Source organism: Coregonus lavaretus (assembly GCF_964263955.1).
Source record: "Coregonus lavaretus genome assembly, chromosome: 15".
In the NCBI taxonomy this organism is placed as follows: Eukaryota; Metazoa; Chordata; class Actinopteri; order Salmoniformes; family Salmonidae; genus Coregonus; species Coregonus lavaretus.
The window spans coordinates 14829069-14854028 of NC_140002.1; the positions used below are offsets into that span (position 1 = coordinate 14829069).

At 41.6% G+C, this 24960-nt stretch overlaps 1 protein-coding gene across 1 annotated transcript in view; it reads left to right on the forward strand.

Moving 5' to 3' along the window:
• LOC311142950 (HMG box transcription factor BBX-like) overlaps positions 1–16976 on the forward strand; it is a 50419-nt gene extending 33443 nt beyond the window's left edge. The window contains exons 5-17 of the mRNA XM_084178716.1: positions 8797–8998; positions 9131–9198; positions 9506–9586; positions 9972–10052; positions 10446–10526; positions 10650–10730; positions 10905–11709; positions 11878–12010; positions 12849–13003; positions 14890–14979; positions 15502–15717; positions 15945–16137; positions 16525–16976. Of these exons, the coding sequence (XP_084034842.1) occupies positions 8797–8998; positions 9131–9198; positions 9506–9586; positions 9972–10052; positions 10446–10526; positions 10650–10730; positions 10905–11709; positions 11878–12010; positions 12849–13003; positions 14890–14979; positions 15502–15717; positions 15945–16137; positions 16525–16603 (2265 nt within the window). The 3' untranslated portion in view covers positions 16604–16976. The remainder of the gene's footprint in view (positions 1–8796; positions 8999–9130; positions 9199–9505; positions 9587–9971; positions 10053–10445; positions 10527–10649; positions 10731–10904; positions 11710–11877; positions 12011–12848; positions 13004–14889; positions 14980–15501; positions 15718–15944; positions 16138–16524) is intronic.
• The last annotated feature ends 7984 nt before the right edge of the window (positions 16977–24960 follow it).

Sequence of the window (24960 nt, forward strand, 5' to 3'; positions counted from 1 at the left end):
TTATCAGGAGAATTTACATATGTGTAATCAAAACTCTGGCAATAGAAACTTCCAAAAATGTAATTTATGTGCCCTTTAAGGTGTATTATTTCTAACCTGTGAAACCAAAAATAAAAACCCTACACAACTACCAAATATTCATAATAGGTGGGTTGTGTGTGCTGGTGTGTGTGGTGAAACGTAGGACAAAAACAAACAAATGGCTAGGCCTTATTTAATTTGGTAGCTCCCTCTTACAGCCTAATTATAAGATTGCTGAGTTTTACTAACTGCTCTCCTCAGCTGACAGACTCGGAAAACATTCCAAAGAGAGATAATGAAACTCACATTCTCCTGGAAAAGATAGTGTACATTTCGTTAACATTCACTATAGTACATCTTAATTAGCCCCCCAAACGTTTTAACTACAACCAAAACATGAAGATAATTCTACTGTACTCCATCAAATTAGTAATCGTTTGTTTCAATCTAATTCCTTGTTTATATAAATTGCTGTCCTTTGTAAGTAAACATAAACACGTGTCTACTCTCTTACGCTAAGGGTACACTGAAAAATGCACCACATAAGTCTATTACTGAGAACCATTTTGTATCTGGTGGTGTGTTTGTTAACAGCGTGTTTGGATTGGGTACCTCTGCTTAGTAGTCTTGGTAGGCTCTCAGGTCATGAACCAGTCTCCACTTCTGTTTGTCTGCCTTTAGTTCTGGTAACAGTGGCGTGTTACAGTCACTCTGGGTTTTAACCAGTACTCCTGCTTTTATCAGTCCCTTTATTGTAGCTTGAATTCCTGCCTCTGCTTTCGGTGTCATTGGGTATTGCTTTCCATGGGGGTCTTTTGTCTGCCTTTACTTTAATGGAAATTGGATTGGCTGAATTTACTAAACCCACATCTGTATCATGTTTTGCCCATAAGTCTTCTATGATCATACTTTCCATTTGTTTCCTTAGCTTTTCTTGTTTTGTCACTTCTTTAACTACTGGCATCTGTCTTTCCTCAGTTATTTCCACTTCCTGTGGTTCCCCCATCAGTTCTACAAAGCATAGGACTTTAATTAGGTTTTTGTCAACAGACAGGAAAATTAATGGATTCTCTGTTTCTACCCACTGTGTATTTTTAGCCTTTTTCATCATTGGTCCTAGATCTTTTGCCTGATATCCCTTAGCCACTAAAAGTGTTATGTGAGGTTCTGTTCCTGGTACATCAAACCAGGTCTGTATGATATCAGATCCTGGAGCATCTTGTGCTTCCATTGCTGACCCTTGTTTCCCTATTACGAAATATTGCGATTTCATGGAAGCCGGTTTACCCCATGCCTTCCTTAACCATAGTTGTTCTAGCAAATGATTATGATATGGATCATATTGCAGTGTACAATGATAGCCTAATTTTGGTACTTTCATTTCTGTAATTTGAGCCCTGATACATTTTTCCCAGTTCTTTAATACCTCTTGTATTGGTGATTCTATGTTCCCTATCCAGTATACATTTGCTGTTTTGTCTGTAGCCATCATCTGTGGACGTACCCCTTCCTGAACTATTATTAGTCCCTCTGATGTGCATTTAATTTGGATGCCCATTCTACACAGTGCATCTCTCCCTAATAGATTAACTGGAGTCTGTTCTGATACTAATATAGGTATGCAAGTAGCTTTTTCTCCTGCTTCAAGTTTTACTGGAACAATCATAGGTGTTAGCTGCGTTTGTCCCAAAAATCCTACTGTCTTTGCATATTTGCCTGACATGGGGAGGTGAGAGGCATAATTTGGACTTACACATGAGTAAGTTGCTCCAGTATCTATCATCATTGGTGTGCCTCTATTATTCACCTGAACCTGCAGCATAGGTTCTTCATCAGCCTGCATAGTTACTGCCACTAGCTGACCATCCCCTCTAGGATTCTCTGGGCATCCCTAGTATCCCTGATTTGGTCCTCCCCACGGGTTCACTGGGCCCTGTGGAGCCTGTGTCTGAGACTGCTGCCATGCATCTGAGCTGGTGTCATTTATTTGTCAATTACCCTGCTGTGGTTGCTTAGGCAACCATGGCTTGGTAGGACAATTCCTTCTTAGATGTCCTGATTGTTGACACCTCCAGCAGGCACCTGGCGATCCTCCTGGTCCACAATTTTGGTATGTCTGCTGTTGTGATCGGTGCCCTGGATTCTTTGGTCTGTTTCTATTTCCTTTGTTTTGCCACTGTCCAGGGGATTGTGTGTACACATTCACTACTGGTAAGGCAGGAGGTCTTTGGCCTTGTGGTTGAGGCTGTAGTTGTGGACCTCCTTGGAGAACAGGTGCCATTGCGCCCTCCTCTTGCAGTGCTGGAGTAATCACTGGGGATTGTTTTCTTTTTGTCAGCTCTTCAAGCTGCATCTGTCCCAGTTTTCTCAGAATCTCTCTCCACTGCTTTGCCAATTTTCGTTCATCCCTCCTGTATTTCTCCATTGCGTGGATAATATGGTCGCAGAATTCCTTGCGTGACTTTGACGTTGGTCCCACCACATCTTCCAGTATGCTTCTGACAGATGTTGGCATTGCCTCCATCCGTGATGTCCTGAATAGTGTTGTCATCAGTGGATCCCCCTCTGGGTCTTTTTCTGTTTCTTGTCGCCACCTCTTGAGCTGATCCTATATGTTGCTTGCAGGGTTTTCTTTATCCCCCAATGGTTCCCCTCTCAGTGCTTTAGGGTCTATTTTGGCTTGAAACTCCATTCTCAGAGTGTGCCATAGTCCTGGCCTATAATTGTCAAAGGCCACTCCATCCAGTGACATCCTCCGCCTGTATGAGGCCACCCGCCTGCAAAAGGTCCTCCATTTTGGCCACTCCCACCACCCTGGCCAGCAATGCCTTCAAATCTCCCACCGCCAGTAGCTTCCCCATTGTTTGTTCTTCAAATGTTCTAATCTATTTTCCTGCTCCTTCATGTATGTTTGACAGTCTAGTCACCAGGCCTTCCAGGTCCTGTGATCCCCAAGGCACATAGTGAACCTGTGTCCCCTTTACCAAAATGGGAAACTGGGCTCAACATTTTCTGTCTTTTTTATTGTTCTTCTGTTTTTTAATTCTCTCTTTGATTTTTCCAGGTGGGCTTGCAATGCTTCACCTAGTTCTGTTACTATAGATTTGCCTCCTGTAGTCCCTTGCTGTGATAATTGTCCCTCTGTCTCACTCTGTTCTTGCTCATAGTCAGCACACTGTTTTTAGTTCCTCATCTTCCTCATTTTCCTCATTACTTGCATCATCCCACTTTCTCTGTCCATCACCATCTTGTTCATCTATCCCATAATTTTCCAGCTTGTTTAACATACCCCTCAGTCCATCATAACAGTCTATATTTAAATGTGATCCTCGTTCCCCTGTTTTATAGTTCTTTATTAGGGTATCCATGTCCTCACACACTGTCACATCAAACATCCCTTCCTTTGGCCATTTTGTTGCTATTTTTCTGGTAATGTTATCATTGTAACCTATTGCATTAATTTAGTGAAATATAAATGTGTTGTTTAATAAATCTAGAACCTACAACAAGTTGGTGCTATCCCATCAGCGTAATAGTAAAAACTACCTGCAATCCACTGTTCCATGTAATGGAAACCGATTTATAGTTTTAGAATTTATTAACTATTTGCATACATCACGGGTGTTACGCAAACTATAGAATTGGGTAATAACAATTAGAATTTGTCAAATAATGTTTCCCAATTCAACTATTCAGACCTCTGCTTCAAATGTCCCTTACAACCCGATACAGTCCAGCAAGTACGACTCTCTTTCACCCGCGAACTAAAACATGGCATTAGTAAAGTCTATTCACAAACCACCAATAACTAATAGTATATTTGCATTCATATTATTAGAAGACATTATTTTCATTCCAGTCTACTCTACCCAAACAATTCACATTTGAAATTCTCACTTCCCTATTAACTTACTTTCCTTTGTTATCAATAAAAATCATGGCCACAGCTCTAAAGTAATTGCCAATCCGCTATTAAATTTAAGTAACTGTCCTTTCTGATTAGGCTATAGTTAATAAAACAAACACTTGCTATAGTTGACAAACATATATTCAATGAATATCCATATTCAATATTCCAAATTACAACCCTATTCACAGTAGTTTAAGCTATCAAATAATTAGGCAACGCAACAAATGACTACCTCAATCGTCCCACTATTCATGTTGAATAAGTGAGTCTTTCAATTTGAAACAAGCAAGCTGCTAAATCGTCCAGTCTTACATCACAAAATAAACACTGACTGTTCTATCAATCTAAGCAACCCATAGCCATAGTCGAATTATAATCAGAAAACCTAGATTTTAGTCAGTAATGCAGAACCTATGCCTTATTAAAATGACAAGTAAATCCCCCTTTATTCCAATTTATAATGGTCTGTAATCCTAACATCTGGCACATAGCACAATTATCAGAAAAAGCTTTACAGGACAAAGATCTCACAAGCTCGAAGGGAATGAATTAGCAGTCAAAGAGTCAAATCTACATTCATTGATTTGGAAACATATCTAACGAGTTTAATCAAATGGATTATGTTTTTCCCCTACAATATACAAAAATTCCTTTACTATATCACCTCTGCTCCGAAATGATAGATAGTTATTATAATGCTTAATCTTATTTCTATCAAATGATCCATGCACTGTCTCCCATCCTTCACGTAGGTCTACGTTTTGGGTGCGCAAGTCAGTACCTATACATTATTCCACTTATTGCTTTATCCAATCTCTAGTAGTTAATTACATGCACATAAAATTCATCCTATTTTCATATATTCATATCAACCAAACCATTCGTATTTCTAATGATTCTTTATTGCCACAAATCAGTTTATCATAATCTGCTCCCAGCGGAACAACACATTTAACTACCAGATCCTGCCCCTCAGTCATAAAATCCTCCCAAAATCTTATATACTAGTCACTATTCACTGAACTAACATCTCACAATATTCTATGACAGGCAGTGTTGTACGGAACCCCAAGATATCATTATATCAAAAGCTTATTATCCAAACTTATATCAAATTATCATACACACTAACATATCTTATCATTCAAACTTCAGAGTGCGACTTTTCCACATTTATACCATTCTCATATCACATTCACACAATGTTGTTCTCAAACACGCTTAATCACTATTTGTATAACCTACAGGAATATTTTCTTCTATAAAAGGGCCCAAATTTGGAATGTTAACCCTATCACATTTATCATTTTACTCTTATCAATTTGACCATAATCCTAAATCACTTTTAAATGTCCAAATATAATGTCAGAAACAAACCCTAAAAAATTGGCCGAAAAACAATGTGTAGACATTATACAACCACACCAGTACACATGTCCTGTTCCTCTAACAGGATTTATTCTACCCCTCCTGGTAACGTGAATTTTCCACACTCAGTTGGTCAATGAATATCCACATACCATTTATACTTATCTTCCTAATGTGAGATTGGGCACGCCCTTTCTCCACCAGACATAGAAGCTTCCAGCAACCTCAAATATAGTCCCTTTCCTGACACTTCCTCAACACAGAAAAGGCTATTATTTGCAGGGTTTCTTATTATTGTCCGATCACTCACACAGTTGAGCAGCCACTCGTGCTTAAATGAATCAGACAGAATGACCAGCAGGACGAACAAATCAATCAGACAAATTGAACAAATACATCAGATGAACATCTGAGTGAATTCGACAGATTGAATGCACGAATTGAGTCAGACCAGTGGACCAAGATGAAAGAGCTGCTTTCGCAAACCCAAGCAAGTCCAACAAACCAGTCTTGTACAAAACGAGTCAGACAAAACAATCGAATCAAACAAATTGATCAAGCTGACCAAATGAGCAACCTGAATGAGACAGATGAAACATAAAAACGTAATCACAATTGAATGAATCACAGCCGCTCAAGCAAACCATTCACCCACACAAGATGAGCAGACCTACTCTATTTAAAACTTTCTCTATATTTTGAAGCCCTAGTGGCTATTTCACAACCGTTCACCTACTCTGGATGACCAGCGCTACTTTCAATTTATGGTGTCACCTACTCAGGATGACCTACTTTTTTACCCGATTGGCCCTGTCTAATTATTGCATCACCACCACATGATGATGTACCACCTACCCGAGCAGCCTCTAACAATGAACTCCACGTTAGAGCGGTAACCGAAGGCACCTATTCACGTACTGGCTAGCCACCTACCCGTTCAGCCTGAGCGAATCACACAATTTCTATGTTTAAAAGTAAGAACGTCGCTTACCTCTTAACAGCGGCCACTGTATTTTAGTGTGCGATTCGTCCAACTTCCTCCAGATGGTGCAGCACCCCTGTGGTCTCTTTTCCCAGTCCCATCTGTGGTGCCAATTATGTTGTGGAAAATTATCACTATACTTATTAAAAATCAAAGTTCTTCCAGAGTTTTGGAGAATTAAGATGGACTTTATTACATACGCAATAGAGCCGAGGTGGTTTGCAAAACATCTGAACTCCCAATACTCGGCCTTCATCTTTTGACCGCTCCCCCCACTCTCTTTATTTATGATAGTGGCGAAATTTGACCCTATTCAATCTCCTCCTTCTATTTATCTAGCTTGGAAACAATAGTGGCCAAACCAAGCTTTCTCATGTAAAAAATAACACAGAGCCATCTCCTGGCTCTGCTCTGTTTATTCCAAAACATATCAATCGATACTTAAATATGGTTTAAACATGGCAGATCCATAACCCATTCTCAACCATATACATTTAAGACATTCCTAATGCATTGTCTCATACATAACAGTATAATCAATCAAGAGCCATCTCCTGACTCTGGCTCAGACTCCCTCCTTGTGTACCACTCGGTACCACACTCCACATCACTTAGTTTTATTACCTCATCCTCTGTACCACACTCTGTATCACTGCTTGTCTTTAAAGATTAAAATATAGCTAATGATATAGTCTAGAAAGATTTACTATTTTTAACCTATGGTCTGACCTTGGGTACCACTCGGTACCATGTCTCTGTATGGTCTACTGAAAAAATACCCCACACTATCCGGCTACCACCCGGTACTCAAACCTGCACCTTAGAGACTGCTGCCCAATGTACATACTCATGGAACAGTGGTCACTTGAATAATGTTTACATACTGTTTACCCACTTTATATGTACAGTATATACTGTATTCTAGTCATGGCTCATCCTATATAACTACTGTTGTACACACCTTTTCTATTCATATACTGTCCAAACTGGCTATACACACCATTATACACTGAGTCTACAAAACAGGAATCCAGGTGAAAGCTATGATCCCTTATTGATGTCACTTGTTAAATCCACTTCAATCAGTGTAGATGAAGGGGAGGAGACAGGTTAAAGAAGGATTTTTAAGCCGTGAGACAATTGAGACATGGATTGTGTATGTGTGCCATTCTGTGGGTGAATGGGCAAGACAAAATATTTAAGTGCCTTTGAACAGGGTATGGTAGTAGGTGTCAGGCACACCGGTTTGTGTCAAGAACTGCAACGCTGCTGTGTTTTTCACACTCAACAGTTTCCTGTGTGTATCAAAAATGGTCCACCACCCAAAGGACATTCAGCCAACTTGACACAACTGTAGGAAGCATTGGAGTCAACATGGGCCAGCATCCCTGTGGAATGCTTTCGACCCCTTATAGAGTCCATGCCCTGACAAATTGATGCTCTTCTGAGGCCAAAAGGGCGTGCAACTCAATATTAGGAAGGTGGTCCTAATGTTCTTTACAGTCAGTGAGGGAAAAAAAGTATTTGACCCCCTCTCAATCAGAAAGATTTCTGGCTCCCAGGTGTCTTTTATACAGGTAACGAGCTGAGATTAGGAGCACACTCTTAAAGGGAGTGCTCCTAATCTCAATTTGTTACCTGTATAAAAGACACCTGTCCACAGAAGCAATCAATCAATCAGATTCCAAACTCTCCACCATGGCCAAGACCAAAGAGCTCTCCAAGGATGTCAGGGACAAGATTGTAGACCTACACAAGGCTGGAATGGGCTACAAGACCATCGCCAAGCAGCTTGGTGAGAAGGTGACAACAGTTGGTGCGATTATTCGCAAATGGAAGAAACACAAAAGAACTGTCAATTTCCCTCGGCCTGGGGCTCCATGCAAGATCTCACCTCGTGGAGTTGCAATGATCATGAGAACGCAAGCATTTCTCTCCCTGCAATTACATCTGCAAATCTGTGTACGCTACCAACTTTTATTTTATTTTATTTGAACTACTCACCACACTATGCACTCCAATGGTAGCTAGCGGAAGCTTATGCTTTCAGTACTAGATTCATTCTCTGATCCTTTGATTGGATGGACAACATTCAGTTCATACTGCAAGAGCTCTGATAGGTTGGAGGACGTCCTCCAGGAGTCGTTATAATTACTTTGTAAGTCTATGGAAGGGGGTGAGAACTTGAGCCTCCTAGGTTTTGTATTGGACTCAATGTACCCAGATCAGGACGGAAAATTGCTGTCCTCCGGCTACCCTAGAAGGTGCTGTTAAGGCTACTGTAGACCTACATTGCAAAACAGTGTGTTTTAATCGGTTATTTGGTGATGTGAATACATTTAGTATAGTTTACTCTGTTTCACTATTTATATTCAATTCACTGAGTAGGAAGGTCCTCCCCTTCCTCCTCGGAGTCTCCACTGTGCTTTTCATTATATGCTGCATTTTGCTATAGTAGGTATTATTTTCTGTGTGCTTTTGCTGATAACCTTTCTGGCATTGTGTCGTCTTCCAGTACAAGGATGCCTTCATGAAGGCTAACCCGGGCTACAAGTGGTGCCCCGCCACCAACAAGCCAGTCAAGAGCCCCTGCCACACTGTCAGCAACACCCGCAATAAAGTGTGGTCCTTGCCTTCCAACTCTCCTAAGGGCTGTGCCACTGCCAAGAAAGTGCCCAAGACTGACAGTATACCACAGCTTAATTTCGCCATGGCAGGTGCGTCAAGTTTCTATTGCTGGGAAAAAGGCTAATAAAATAAGTCTGTCATGTCTCGGCATAGCTGCCACTGAATGAATGTCAAATTTGTAAAAATGTATCCCAACTAGTTTTTATTTTGTGCCTTCCCAGATCCCACGAAGATGGGTGGCCTAAGCATGCTACTGTTGGCTGGGGAGCATGCCCTTACTGCCAGAGAGGTATGTCACATCATCCACAAGGTCCTGGGCTGTAGTGCAGAAATTAACCACCGGAGGACCTCAGAGAGTTATCTAAGGGTCTTTGAGACAATTTATGAAAGGGCCCAGTCTAGTGTTTTTTTTCAACTCGTCGAGCTGAGTTTATCCTTGTTCTACCACAATTTTAATCTAGAAATCATTGTTTTAGTGGAAATATATCTGTGGCACTTAAGTAATTCTCACATTTGTTGGAAAAGCACTGAGATGCAAATTTGAAGATCACATTATTCAAATGTTTATGCTGAATGTTTGAATTGAACCTCCACAGAGTTCCTCCAGCTCCTCACAGTCTGGAGTCACAGATGTCACTAAGTACCCTGATAAATCCTCCCTATTCCAACTTGCTGAGGTAAAACCACCTGAAATGGGAAGGTTTTCTCTTTAACGTCTTGTATCTATTATGTAGGGCTGTCGCGGCAAATGCGCTCCGACACAAGAGTTTATGGATTTTATGCCAATATGCGCACGTGTATAGAAAATAGCCTACATTACATGTGTTGTCTATTTGCATATCAATTGTTTGGTTTGCTCTTACAGTACCCAACAAACCCAACACACCACATAAAATCATACAATTCTCTAAAATGGTGGCACTACTATGCTTTTGCTCTGACCTATCCTGCACTGACTGACTGACTGACTGCCTAATATATCAGGCTGCAATAGGGAAAAGGAAGTGAGGCTCATTCCTGTTTTAAATGGGTCAGCCATCCCTCAATTGTGTCCCTTTCCAGATCTCCTCCAGCACGCTTCAGCCCAGTTTAACGGACACAGCTGGCAAGGGGAAGCCCTTGAGTCGGGGAGACCAGGCAGAAGTGGGTATTCTCAGGAAAAGGCTTGTGTAGATTTAGCTCAATGTTATTGGCCTGTAACATTTATAGGCGATGTGCCAACTGCTAAGCATACCTGCATACTGCATGAGTATGGACTTTAATAATTCCACATGCTATTGTAATGTGCTCTTAAGTAGTTTGTTTTAAAACTGAGTGGGATATCTTCCTGCTTACTGAAATCCACAACAACAAAATTCAAATACTGCCACTATTGGCTCTTCCCAATGTGGGTATGCCTTAAGGGAGGGCACAAATGAAAGCATTTACTCTCTATTAACCATACTATACTGTTTAGTACAAATATACACAAGTCACAAATATGACCATACATAAGCCCAGGATCTTATCCATTTTCTCATTCACCTTTTTCCTCAGACCTGGTCTGGAACCTCACATCAGGGAAAGCCTGATGTACCCAATGCCAACGTCAAGTCACCTCTTTTTCAACTGGCAGAGGTACAGCCATTACACTGTCTCAAGTCTGCCACTCTGCACAACTACAGACCCTATAGTACTGTTGTATTGTCTTTATAATGTAAAGTGATTTATTGTCTAATTCTCCTCTGTTGTGTATTAAAGCAGATCTCCTCTGATTCGAGCCAGTCGACTGCACCAGAGGGAAAGCAGTGTGGCCAGTCCACTCTCTTCCAGCTTGCCGAGGTACTGCAGGCCCTCCCTCATAACAAAACCTTTAAGGGTCCATTTAAGTCAATTTGATATTATTTAACTCTTCAAAACCCCTACAGTGGAAATTATTAATAGTTAGCTCTAGCACTTTCACATCGATATGATTACTGAAATGTTAATTTATGTGCACTGTTGTGTTTTGTGTAGATGTGCTTGGCCTCCGAGGCAGGGAAGATGGAGGCACAGGATGATACCTGCACCCCACACATCAAAACTGAGACGGTGGTCAAGGAGGAGGCTGGGTGCGACACCTCCGATCTTCCTCTCTCCTCTCTCCCGTCTTCCTCCTCCATGCCCACTGACGCCAGTCTCCTGCTGCTCAGCGGCCAAGCGGCCAGCATCAAAAAGAAGAAGAAGAAGAAAGACGCCAGCACCAGAGAGCCGGCCAAAGTGGTGGACAAAGACAAGAGCCCTGGTCCCGGCTCGCCCACAAATACCCTCAAGAAGCGACCGTCATCCGAGTCGGAGTTGGAGAGCCTCTTCTACACTATCGAAGCCGTGGCTAAAGGGGCCTGGGGCGACGCAGAGGAGGATATGCCCAAGAAGAAGGCTCGCACCGCCGCCGTTACCATTCTGGTCGAGTCCAGCTCACCCAAAAAGAGGGCCAAGCCCAAAGCCAAGAGGCCCCTGAAGGCTAAAGAAGATGAGGGAAAGGTGGAGAAGGACAAAGATGACGACGGACGCACAGAGCTTCCATTGACAGTGGAGACTGCGGTGAATACAGCAAGCCCCAAGACGGAGGCTAAGGAGGCCATTATTAGCAGCAGCACGGAGGAGCCCACCTCCCCTCCCAGCCCCCCGCACATCAAGCACAAAGTCGAGGAGAGGGAACCGGAGGCCAACACAGAGGGGTGTGGCTCCAGAAAGTCTGAGAGAAGCTGCAAGGGGGCGCTGTACAAGACCCTGGTGTCGGAAGGGATGCTGACCTCACTGAGGGCCAACGTGGACAGAGGTATGCATTAGTAACCCCCCTACCTTACCCTGGCCTGCCTCCAGAATTACTATCTTAATATGCTGTCGTATTATGCCCATTCTGAGCAAGACCTATGGTTTTAACTTAATTTTACTGGTGTCTACTCTAAACTGTGTGTATGTGTTTTTTTGTGTGTGTGTTAATCAGGCAAAAGAGGCTCTTTTCGAAGTGCATCTGATGAAGGGGGCTGGACTGACGAGACCTGGGCTTTCTCACAGATGGGACCCAGTAATTTCAAGAAGCTAAAGAAGTCCAAATCCAAAGACGAGACCGCGACAGGGTGAGTTGCCTGTCCAAGACCATTTTACCCAAAATGTGCTAGGTTTTATCACTGAAAGATCACTAGTGGGAGCAGAATATAATGAACAGACAATAAGCCCGTTTCCCAATGGGCACGTTCGTCAAGCAAGGATTCACGTTTGATGTTATTGAAGTGAGTAACTGAAGTGCGCTCGTGGCTTGTTGCTCATTGAATTTATGCTGCAAGTCTGTTCTATTAGTGAATTGTTGGATGACGAAAATACATTATTATTTCAGTGTCTATTTCGTCACTAGCTCCACTTTCTTTGTGGTGTAATGGGGTCCTCTGTGTGCTAGTTAACATCCGCCTGTGAGGAACCCCTGAAGAGAGAGCAAATAGCCGCCTAGGCCAGGTTAGGTTATGGGCCCATAAGTGTTTGATATTTTTCATTTTCGCACCACAATAAGCATTAAGAATATTAAGATTGATTCAGCCCATTAATAGTTTTAGGGGTTTCCAAAAATCAATGTTTAACTCAAGCCCTTCTTAGATAATGAGCCACTTCTTAGGCTGACGAACCAATCTTAGCTTTTCGTTTCCTCTTCGGTTTAAGAAAAGTAGACAAAAAATAATAATTGCCACCACTCAGTAATTGAGAAACATAGCAACAGTGGGGCTTACTTATCCGATCAAAGCACTCTTGAAACATGCAAGAGGGAACTTGAAAAAAGCTATTATTGTGTTGGCATTTCTATAGAAATATAAAAAACAACAGGGACAAACAAATGGCAATGCGTTTCCGCATGATGAAGGCCTGGAAAGTGGATGTGTGCATGTTCCACCTGTATCTAATCAACAACATGTATCACCTTTGCAGTTTGGGGAAACTAGAGGAGGAGTTTGAGAAGAAGTTCAACAGCCTGCCGCAGTACAGCCCTCTGACATTCGACAAAAAGAGCACCGTCGTCAGCAAGAAGAAAAAAACAGACGTTAGCACCGCACCGGAGGAACAACCTCCGAAACCTGCCAAGGGTGAGCAGAGAATGTCACCGGAATTTACACCAAACCTTTCAATATGTTTTGACAGAAGCCGTCACTCCCCATTCCCATCCACACCCCATTCACATCCACACCCCATACCCATCCACACCGATCCACACCCCATACCGATCCACACCCCATACCGCTCATGTTGCTCCTCGCTTTCAGGAACTTTACCAGTCTCTCATGACAAAAACAAATACATTGTTACCATTTAACATACAGTTGAAGTCGGAAGTTTACATACACCTTAGCCAAATACATTTAAACTCCCAATTCCTGACATTTTGATCCTAGTAAAAATTCCCTGTCTTAGGTCAGTTAGGTTCACCACTTCATTTTAAGAATTTGAAATGTCAGAATAATAGTAGAGAATGATTTATTTCAGCTTTTATTTCTTTCATCACATTCCCAGTGGGTCAGAAGTTTACATACACTCAATTTGTATTTGGTAGCATTGCCTTTAAATTGTTTAACTTGGGTCAAACGTTTCGGGTAGCCTTCCACAAGCTTCCCACAATAAGTTGGGTGAATTTTGGCCCATTCCTCCTGACAGAGCTGGTGTAACTGAGTCAGGTTTGTAGGCCTCCTTGCTCGCACACGCTTTTTCAGTTCTGCCCACACATTTTCTATAGGATTGAGGTCAGGGCTTTGTGATGGCCACTCCAATACCTTGACTTTGTTGTCCTTTGGAAGGACTTTGGAAGTATGCTTGGGGTCATTGTCCATTTGGAAGACCCATTTGCGACCAAGCTTTAACTTCCTGACTGATGTCTTGAGATGTTGCTTCAATATATCCACATCATTTTCCTTCCTCATGATTCCATCTATTTTGTGAAGTGCACCAGTCCCTCCTGCAGCAAAGCACCCCCACAACATGATGCTGCCACCCCCATGCTTCACGGTTGGGATGGTGTTCTTCGGCTTGCAAGCCTTCCCCTTTTTCCTCCAAACATAACAATGGTCATTATGGCCGAACAGTTCTATTTTTGTTTCATCAGACCAGAGGACATTTCTCCAAAAAGTACGATCTTTGTCCCCATGTGCAGTTGCAAACCGTAGTCTGGCTTTTTTATGGCGGTTTTGGAGCAGTGGCTTCTTCCTTGCTGAGCGGCCTTTCAGGTTATGTCGATATAGGACTCGTTTTACTGTGGATATAGATACTTTTGTACCTGTTTCCTCCAGCATCTTCACAAGGTCCTTTGCTGTTGTTCTGGGATTGATTTGCACTTTTCGCGCCAAAGTACGTTCATCTCCTTCCTGAGCGGTATGACTGCTGCGTGGTCCCATGGTGTTTATACTTGCGTACTATTGTTTGTACAGATGAACGCGGTACCTTCATGCGTTTGGAAATTGCTCCCAAGGATGAACCAGACTTGTGGAGGTCTACCATTTTTTTCTGAGCTCTTGGCTGATTTCTTTTGATTTTCCCATGATGTCAAGCAAAGAGGCACTGAGTTTGAAGGTAGGCCTTGAAATACATCCACAGGTACACCTCCAATTGACTCAAATGATGTCAATTAGCCTATCAGAAGCTTCTAAAGCCATGACATCATTTTCTGGAATTTTTCAAGCTGTTTAAAGGCACAGTCAACTTAGTGTATGTAAACTTCTGACCCACTGGAATTGTGATACAGTGAATTATAAGTGAAATAATCTGTCTGTAAACAATTGTTGGAAAAATTACTTGTGTCATGCACAAAGTAGATGTCCTAACCGACTTGCCAAAACTATAGTTTGTTAACAAGAAATTTGTGGAGTAGTTGAAAAATGAGTTTTAATGACTCCAACCTAAGTGTATGTAAACTTCCGACTTCAACTGTAGCATGCCATTCTCTTGTTTCTTTTTTTTGTTTCTTTGTTTTTTGTTATATCAGGTCCATCTCCATCTCAGAAAAAGACTTTATTCCACAAGATTGTTAGCAAGTACAAGCAGAAAAAGGAGAAGCCCAATACTTTGGACAAAGGTGAATTCGAGCATCATGTAATGTGTGTGTGTGTGCATTATTTAATCCAGTTGTGAATGTTCTTGGCATGATATTTACACATAGTTGGAGACAATGGATACACTACTCAATGTAAAAATGGACCATGTAAGTACCATATGCTTATATTGCATTATGACCCCTGCTACCATATGCTCACCTGATACCAAAAGCCATCTTTTGAAAAAGATCACTTGACACAGTAAATCTACACACTTTGATTTTAGACACATTTAAAACATTCTCTCTTTAGTTGTTGAACAAGTTTTAAACCACAAAGTGTGGCGTAAATGAAAAAGTGATATCCTCTGCACGCCATCTAGCAGAACAGGGTTTCGGACAATACATTTTTTCAGTCAATTCATGATTTACACATGAATTACGTTGAAGTTTGGTGCCCAGATCTCAAGTTAGAATTTGAGTCCAAGAATTCTAAAATCCTTATTGAAAATGAATGGCTCTTTAAAAAAAAAAATGTGCCCCTTGTTTCCCCTCTCTCCTCAGACATAGCGATGCGTAGTGACTCCCCCATGTTCGACTCGGCTGCCAAGGCCACCAAGGCAAAGCCGAGCCCAGCCCCCTGTGCCACCACCAGGCTGAACCCAGAATCCATGGGAACTAGCCCTAGCGTGCCAGTGGGCAGCCAGAAAAGGAAGGCCAGGAAGAGCAAGATCACCCACCTGGTGCGCTCGGCCGACGGCAGGGTGTCCCCAGCCGAGGGTGAGTGGTCTTTCCTAATAGCTAATAGTTTATTCTGCACATGATCAAATACATACGATTTAAGTAAGTATATGTGAGCTGGAAAATGCCAAATGTTTTTTTTTAACCATTACAAATTACAGAAACGAGGTAGCAACGAGGGTTGTTCTGTCCATACAATTTTGAGAGGCCATTTTGAATGACAGGCAATAGCCTCATGGCATCTTCTTTGGTCCGTTTTAACACAGAGGACAAAGCCAGGGACCTGACCCCGGAGCAGGATGACAAGCCATTATCCCAAGATACTTTATGCAATGAAACAGGGTGTTATAGCGCATCCAAGCAAGAGGAGGCAGACAGGAGCAGTGCACCCGAAGACCTGCCTGCCTTCTTTAGCCTGGCTGCCCTTGCAGAGGTGGCAGCCATGGAGAACATTCACAGGTAGGCAGACAGAAATATATGAAATGGGATGCACCTTTGCTTCAAGGGAGCTTTTCAATTTTTTGAAACCCTGTGTTTAACATTTTCTCTGTGCGCTTTGAACGTGAATGTGCCATGCTTTATTACCTTTCAATTTGTGTCCAATTATAACCTAGATAATCAGGTGCAGGGAGTTCCTAACTAATCAATTACCTTAAAGTACAAGGGAGGAGCCAAAGCCTGCAGACACACGGGCCTCCAGGAATTGAGTTTGACACTCCTTCACTAACCAGACAACAAACCATTGGCCGAACACAAACAAATGCCACACCACAAATCTTTGCCAAGAACAGAAAGTACATACCTTGATTTGTTGACCTTTACCTTCTTCTCTTCCTCCTATCTCAGAGGCCAGCTTGTGATTGGTGACAGCCAGAAGAAGGACATGGCCAAGACCCCTGTGCTCATCTCCTGCGCTGACCAATGAAGTGGAGCAGCCTCCTGCTTCCGGCAAAACAAAATGGATGCTCGCGTGTTCGTTTTAACTTTTTAACCTCATCCTGTCCTGGAAGGAGACGGAACGTGACTCGTGGATGGACCCCTCTGTGGTGAATTAGCTCAAGAGCTCTGGTCTGAGGTGGAAAGAGGGGGTGAACTCACCTCAGTGTTCTCCTGAACCCTTCCCTTGGCAGTAAGAGGTCACATCCCTCTTCCCGGACACTACTGCCTAGAGGACCCTGTGGAAGAGGAAGACCAGTCCCTGAGAGCATGGCTTCCATTAGAGGTAGTTGTGTTAACGTGTAACCTTTGTCTGATATTACGCCATTTTAAAGGTCAAATTTTGCTAACAAAAATTGCATAAAAAAAAAAAGGAAACCTACACATGTAAAATAACATCTTCCCCATTTCAACCACACTGTTTCGCAAAGACTCCACCTAGCATACCTCGACATAGGATGAGTCAGATCTTGTGGCTTCCTGCACGCCTTCATGCTTGAACTTAAACTGACACAGCCTGGGTAGATAGTCCTCGTGACTGAAAGGGTCCAAGATACAGACATTACTCGTTATTTGATGTGTACCTTAATTTTAATTTGCCTATTTAGTGTGGTCTAGAGATACAGCAGACCTCTTAACCTTCCAGACCATTACATTTAAAGTAATTTAGCAGACGCTCTTATCCAGAGCGACTTACAGGAGCAATTGGGATTAAGTGCCTTGCTCAAGGGCACATCGACAGATTTTTCACCTAGTCGGTTTGGGATTCGAACCAGCAACCTTTCGGTTACTGGCCCAATGCTCTTAACCGCTAGGCTACATGCCGCCCATGCACGTTCTAACCACTGTCAACCATGAAGACGCCATGGTCAAGTATTCAATACTGCCCTATCCCTAGCCTTCCCACCAGCTTAGCAACTGCTACTACGGTGGTCAGTTTGAACTGAATGCATTGAGGCTCTTGCATTTGAACTTAAGCTTGTGTTTAAGTTTAGCTGGGATGCCTTTGGTTAGCATATTGTCAGTCTTAACCTGCCTGTTTTACCTGGCATTCTGCCCTCTACAGTGGGGCTCAATGTGATGAGAAGCATAGTTACTAACAGAATGGATGGTTCTCCATGGCCTTAACTCTCTCATCACGACCCTAACCGTACCACAACCACATCCTCTGCTCTTTATTTTTGACTGCCATCTCATCCACCACGCAACCATTCACACAATTCTTACATCCGTTTGAATATACTTGAATGATGAAAATGCATTTTGTGTCAATACTTGATCTTATCGCAGTCTGCGTAGCATCTACAAGGCTAATCCAATGTGTGCTAATAGTTTCCTAAAATCGTTTTTTACAGACGCTGCACACATTTTTAGCTTAGCGTAGTAGACGCTTTTAAGATGTTACTTTTTCTTAGTAGGGCAATGTGTTTTCCCTCGTCGTATTGTTTTTCCAATTGGCCTTTTGAGATTTCTTATGCCAAGTAACGGTCCACTCTTAGGCAATCAGAATAATCAAGGTTTTGCTTTTGAATGTATTTGTATTTCAATAAGACAATTGTAGTTGCTTTTAACGCATTGTTTTTGTTTCCTTTTTTTTTTTTCATTGCATGTTGTAACCGAGGTAGAACAGACTTGCATCCATTCCATATCCAGATAGCAGATCCTTGTGTCTGTTCTTCTGTTTACAGTGTGTGAGCTGTAGTGGGGGACTCTGCTCTGGGTGTAAGCTAATCAGATGGAAAAAGCTGTGTCAAGCTTATACAAGTAGTGTATGACGAACTCACATTGCAAGTCCCCACCGATATGTCCTCCATGAAGTGACCATCATACAATATTATTATTACTCTTTTGTTTCCAAGTTGACCAATGCTCTTTTTCTTAGGTGGTGCAGTAAATCACTTCTCTCCTTGTTGCTTTCTCTTTGAGTTTATTGCTCTTCTTACATTCAAGCCTTCTCCTTCATTTAAGAGTTGTGTGCATTATGATGCTGTTGAAATAATATATTTTTTTATTTCTCCTTTATCTTGTGTTCCCAACCTCCGCGGTCTTTCCTGAGGCCTTGTTAACTGGATTGACTGTTGTGAAAAATCTCATACACAAAGTGATGCGTCTATGCTTACTGTACCTGTTAAACAAATGAGCACTGAGATGAGGTGCACTACTTCTAGAAAGATCGTTTTCACCTTTTTGAGTTGGTATTCTTAAAGAAACTGCATTGCCATTTCTGGGCTATGTCTGAATGATGTGTGCTGTCGGGCATAACATGAACTATTGGCTCTACCCTCTTATTGTCAATGGAGGTATTTAGTCTTAGCTAAGGGATTATAATGCCACAAAGTAGAATAAATTGAAAATATATTGAATATATCCTTCCAGGATTGGGCTGATTTGTAGAGGGATATGAGCAATGCTGACTCTCCTCCCTGTATTTGTTAATTGATCCCTAAAAACTGACAGACTGTGAACGAGCAGACCTAAAACATGACTTTCGAAGTCCCAGCTCAAAGGAAACTTCAACAAAGCTTTGAAACAAAAATGTAAGACTTTCCACTTTTGAGAGAAAATAAATTCAAGGGTTACTAAAATCGTCAAAGCAGTAAACTACACATAGTTCTTCCAATGATGGACATCAGTGTTGTTCTTTCACAGAAATTATGAAATTGTCTTCCCCAAAAAGAGCAGAGATGTACATGCTTGTAACAAGTGGTTTTCACAGACATTTGCCAAAGAAAGGGGAAAGTTGTCTTTAAATGAAGATTCTATTGAAAAGGAAGGTTAGCATTGCAGTTGCACTGCATTTTCATGGTGTATAGATTTTCAGGTAACAAATGTATTATATCAGCACAACTAATCCTATATATCTGATGGGTTTCCTAAAACTTAAACCCCAAGTGGGAATGGTGTACATTGTACTGATACCTTTCAATGCCTCTTTTAATAGACAATATTTGCACCTTATAACCCAAACCAAAATATCATGATCTTAAGAATTTAATTCATCCCCCATTTCGCATAACTCTCCTTTCAAGAGTTTTTTGCCTTCCTCCATATCATGAGGTAAATGTAAACGATTATACAGGTATTTATGTCTATCTTATGAAATTATGCATTGAAGTATTTAACTAATTTGAGCATTTTAGAATCAAGTTGAAAACAAACCCCTTCAGAAACAGCCATAATGTATCACCCTCAACCTTTTCTAACTAGTATTTTATTAGGATCCCCATTTAGCTACTGCTAAAGCAGCAGCTACTCTTCCTGGGGTCCACATCTAGAAGATGCCTCTATAAAGTTCCTATATGATTAGTTATCGAAATGACTATAGACGATACCCCTTTGTGCTAGTATTGTCTCCTGAATGTAATCGATTTTGTACCTGTATTTTTATAATTCCAATTAAAGTCTTGACTCTACTGTGTATGTATCCGATGGTGGACTGTTTTCACAGGTGAATAGTTTGTTACAACCTATGGGCCTCATGACGAGTCAGCTGCTGTGCTGGGAACTCTGTGGAGGTATAAGCAATGATGTATATAAACCCTGGATTGCTGATGCTATGTATTGGCCAATTAGAGGTTTTGAAGCCACAGGTCGGCCATATTGGCACTCCTCAGAAAAGCAGTCCTCCATAGGAATTAATGGAATTCTACAGTATTTCATTTTAATGTTTCAAGGACAAAATTACATGGCCTTTTGTTGTAGTGGGGACAGTAACATTAATACTTTTTAAAAAATACTTTAAGGAAAATGTTTATATATTTTTCATTTTTTAATGTTTAGCTCACATATAATTTAAAAGTATGCATTCATGTGTCTGTAATAGAATAAACGTGTCAAAAACAAATGTAGACATTAATAAACACATTTCTATAGCTTCCAAAATATTTGTTACAATGGTGAGTGAGTGCCAAGATGGAGGCACGGTGGCTTCAAAATAGTTCCCCCTGTCAGTCATCTAGCGTATATATATATATATATATATATATATATATATATATATATATATATATATATATATATATATATATATATATATATATATATATATATATATATAAATCATTAGTTGTAAGTAATTGACTTGCCTGCAAATGTCTGTTTAAGTGATATGAGAGAGAGTTTTTTTTATTTATTTTCTTATTGTGAGGGACAATGTCACCCCAGACGGTTTTATTTGTTTAGTCTCTGCAGTTCAATTAGGCTCTCACTTCAGGAAAGGGTGAAACCAGGGACACTCACGCAATTACAAAGAACAATTGCCAAATCCTCTGTATTCAAGCTTATTTATTACCATTTCCTTTTTATAGTTGTTCCTTTAGTTACAAAAATAGAAAAACTGAATATGCACCCAGATAAAAAAATGACTATATAAATGTTCTCCCTTTTACAGGAATGTAGATCACAGCTTCCCTTTTGTTCTTGTGAATAGGTGACGCCAGATCTTAAGTATGTTTCCTCTGATAGTTGTACAATGTGTGCTCGATCTTATTTATGTCAATAGTACTGTATCATGACATGTATGGACTTGATTGTTACAGCCCAGTTGTTCAATGCAGCCTTGCCTTACTGGAGCCCCTGCTTAGTGAGGGATCCCTTAGCCATCACCCGCAGCCCCTTTCACTAAGTCGTATGTCATAACACTGTCTTCTGACGAAATATTATTCCTTGAACACCTATTAAAGCAACCTATATTAAACCTTTGTACCTCAGCAAAGTCTATTCTTCAACATCAAAATGTGATTTCTGAATTCTGATGAACAATTCCTAATGTAACCATCTGACAGCAAATGTTAACATAGAGCGCCGTGCTGCAACAGAATGCTATCAACTGTTTAAAACAGCTATGGACCACAATCCGGCCAAATTTGGAGAACCCTATAGCACAGGGGTAGGCAACCCTGGTCCTGGAGTGCTGCAGGCACTTAACCGACCTGGAAGACCAGGTGTGTTGAATTTAGGCAATCACTGAACTGATCAATTAGCTAAGTAGCTCAGTGTGTTACCTAGTTGGGACAAAATCCTGCAGTAGTTGCGACACTCCAGGAAAAGTGGTGCGTGCATATGTATTCACCCACCTTTGCTATGAAGCCCCTAAATAAGATCTGGTGCAACCAATTACCTTCAAAGTCACATAATTAGTTAGATTGCACACAGGTGGACTTTATTTAAGTGTCACATGATCTGTCACATGATCTCAGTGTATATACAGTGGGGAGAACAAGTATTTGATAAACTGCCGATTTTGCAGGTTTTCCTACTTACAAAGCATGTAGAGGTCTGTAATTTCTATTATAGGTACACTTCAACTGTGAGAGACGGAATCTAAAACAAAAATCCAGAAAATCACATTGTATGATTTTTAAGTAATTAATTTGCATTTTATTGCTGACATAAGTATTTGATCACCTACCAACCAGTAAGAATTCCGGCTCTCACAGACCTGTTAGTTTTTCTTGAAGAAGCCCTCCTGTTCTCCACTCATTACCTGTATTAACTGCACCTGTTTGAACTCGTTACCTGTATAAAAGACACCTGTCCACACACTCAATCAAACAGACTCCAACCTCTCCACAATGGCCAAGACCATAGAGCTGTGTAAGGACATCAGGGATAAAATTGTAGACCTGCACAAGGCTGGGATGGGCTACAGGACAATAGGCAAGCAGCTTGGTGAGAAGGCAACAACTGTTGGCACAATTATTAGAAAATGGAAGAAGTTCAAGATGACGGTCAATCACCCTCGGTCTGGGGCTCCATGGAAGATCTCACCTCGTGGGGCATCAATGATCATGAGGAAGGTGAGGGATCAGCCCAGAACTACACGGCAGGACCTGGTCAATGACCTGAAGAGAGCTAGGATCACAGTCTCAAAGAAAACGATTAGTAACACACTACGCCGTCATGGATTAAAATCCTGCAGCGCACGCAAGGTCCCCCTGTTCAAGCCAGCGCATGTCCAGGCCCATCTGAAGTTTGCCAATGACCATCTGGATGATCCAGAGGAGGAATGGGAGAAGGTCATCTGGTCTGATGAGACAAAAATATAGCTTTTTGGTCTAAACTCCACTCGCCGTGTTTGGAGGAAGAAGAAGGATGAGTACAACCCCAAGAACACCATCCCAACCGTGAAGCATGGAGGTGGAAACATCATTCTTTGGGGATGCTTTTCTGCAAAGGGGATAGGACGACTGCACCATATTGAGGGGAGGATGGATGGGGCCATGTATCGCGAGATCTTGGCCAACAACCTCCTTCCCTCAGTAAGAGCATTGAAGATGGGTCATGGCTAGGTCTTCCAGCATGACAACGACCCGAAACACACAGCCAGGGCAACTAAGGAGTGGCTCCGTAAGAAGCATCTCAAGGTCCTGGAGTGGCCTAGCCAGTCTCCAGACCTGAACCCAATAGAAAATCTTTGGAGGGAGCTGAAAGTCTGTATTGCCCAGCGACAGCCCCGAAACCTGAAGGATCTGGAGAAGGTCTGTATGGAGGAGTGGGCCAAAATCCCTGCTGCAGAGTGTGCAAACCTGGTCAAGACCTACAGGAAACGTATGATCTCTGTAATTGCAAACAAAGGTTTCTGTACCAAATATTAAGTTCTGCTTTTCTGATGTATCAAATACTTATGTCATGCAATAAAATGCAAATTAATTACTTAAAAATCATACAATGTGATTTTCTGGATTTTTTGTTTTAGATTCCGTCTCTCACAGTTGAAGTGTACCTATGATACAAATTACAGACCGCTACATGCTTTGTAAGTAGGAAAACCTGCAAAATCGGCAGTGTATCAAATACTTGTTCTCCCCACTGTATACACCTGTTCTGAAAGGCCCCAGAGTCTGCAACACCACTAAGCAAGGGGCACCACCAAGCAAGCGGCACCATGAAGACCAAGGAGCTCTCCAAACCGGTCAGGGACAAAGTTGTGGAGAAGTACAGATCCGGGTTGGGTTATAAAAAAATATCAGAAATGTTGAACATCCCACGGAGCACCATTTTAAATCCATTATTTGAAAAATGGAACGAATATGGCACCACAACAAACCTGCCAAGAGAGGGCTGCCCACCAAAACAGACCAGGCAAGGAGGGCATTAATCAGAGAGGCAACAAAGAGACCAAAGATAACCCTGAAGGAGCTGCAAAGCTCCACAGCGGAGATTGGAGTATCTGTCCATAGGACCACTTTAAGCCATACACTCCACAGAGCTGTGCTTTACGGAAGAGTGGCCAGAAAAAAGCCATTGCTTAAAGAAAAAAATAAGCAAACATGTTTGGTGTTCGCCAAAAGGCATGTGGGAGACTCCCCAAACATATGGAAGAAGGTACTCTGGTCAGATGAGACTAAAATTGAGCTTTTTGCCCATCAAGGAAAACGTTATGTCTGGTGCAAACCCAACACCTCTCATCACCCCAAGAACACCATCCCCACAGTGAAGCATGGTGGTGGAAGCATCATGCTGGGGGGGATGTTTTTCATCGGCAGGGACTGGGAAACTGGTCAGAATTGAAGGAATGATGGATGGCGCTAAATACAGGGAAATTCTTGAGGGGAAACCTGTTTCAGTCTTCCAGAGATTTGAGGCTGGGACGGAGGTTCACCTTCCAGCAGGACACCGGAATAGATCACTGTGACTCTGCTTAGGCTAGCTTGCCCGATGTACCCAAAGTCCTCTAGAGGAGCTGCTCGTTTTCTGTTTGGAAGGAAGTCTGTATAGACGTATGGCAATGGGATCACCTCCTCTTGTTCAAGCTGCTCCTAGAGGTGACACACACACGCAAGAATGCACTGAGCTAAGGCATTTTAACAATGGTCCACGCTGCTTCATTTAGTGACCAAGTAATAACCCTTTGTTACTGTCATTGTATTTTTTTACCTGTTCATCTCCAATCTCATCATACACATGATATTCGGTCACGGTGGTGTCTCTTCTCCTTCCTAAAAACAATTTATCGGTTTTAATCGAACATTAAGTCCTTCATTAATGCTGCATTTTTTATTTCAGCATTATATACAATAGTAGTATAATATAGTGGTGATATTTCATCATTCCTAAAACAGATGCTTTCTTTAAGTTATGCTCTGTTTGTACCTTTCCTGTTTCTGACAGGATGCTGCTCCTTGTTGCAAAGTCCTGTCCAAATACAATATGACAGGAAAATTAAATAACAGAAAGGATGGTATTTTATCCATAGATGTGTGCATAGAAGTACAAAAACAATGGATAACACTTTACAGGTATAAAATGCATGAACCTGACTAATAAACAGCCATTTTGAGACCGATACATAGACATCACATTATAAGCCTATTTGTATGTCATTATAGTGGCTCATATTACACA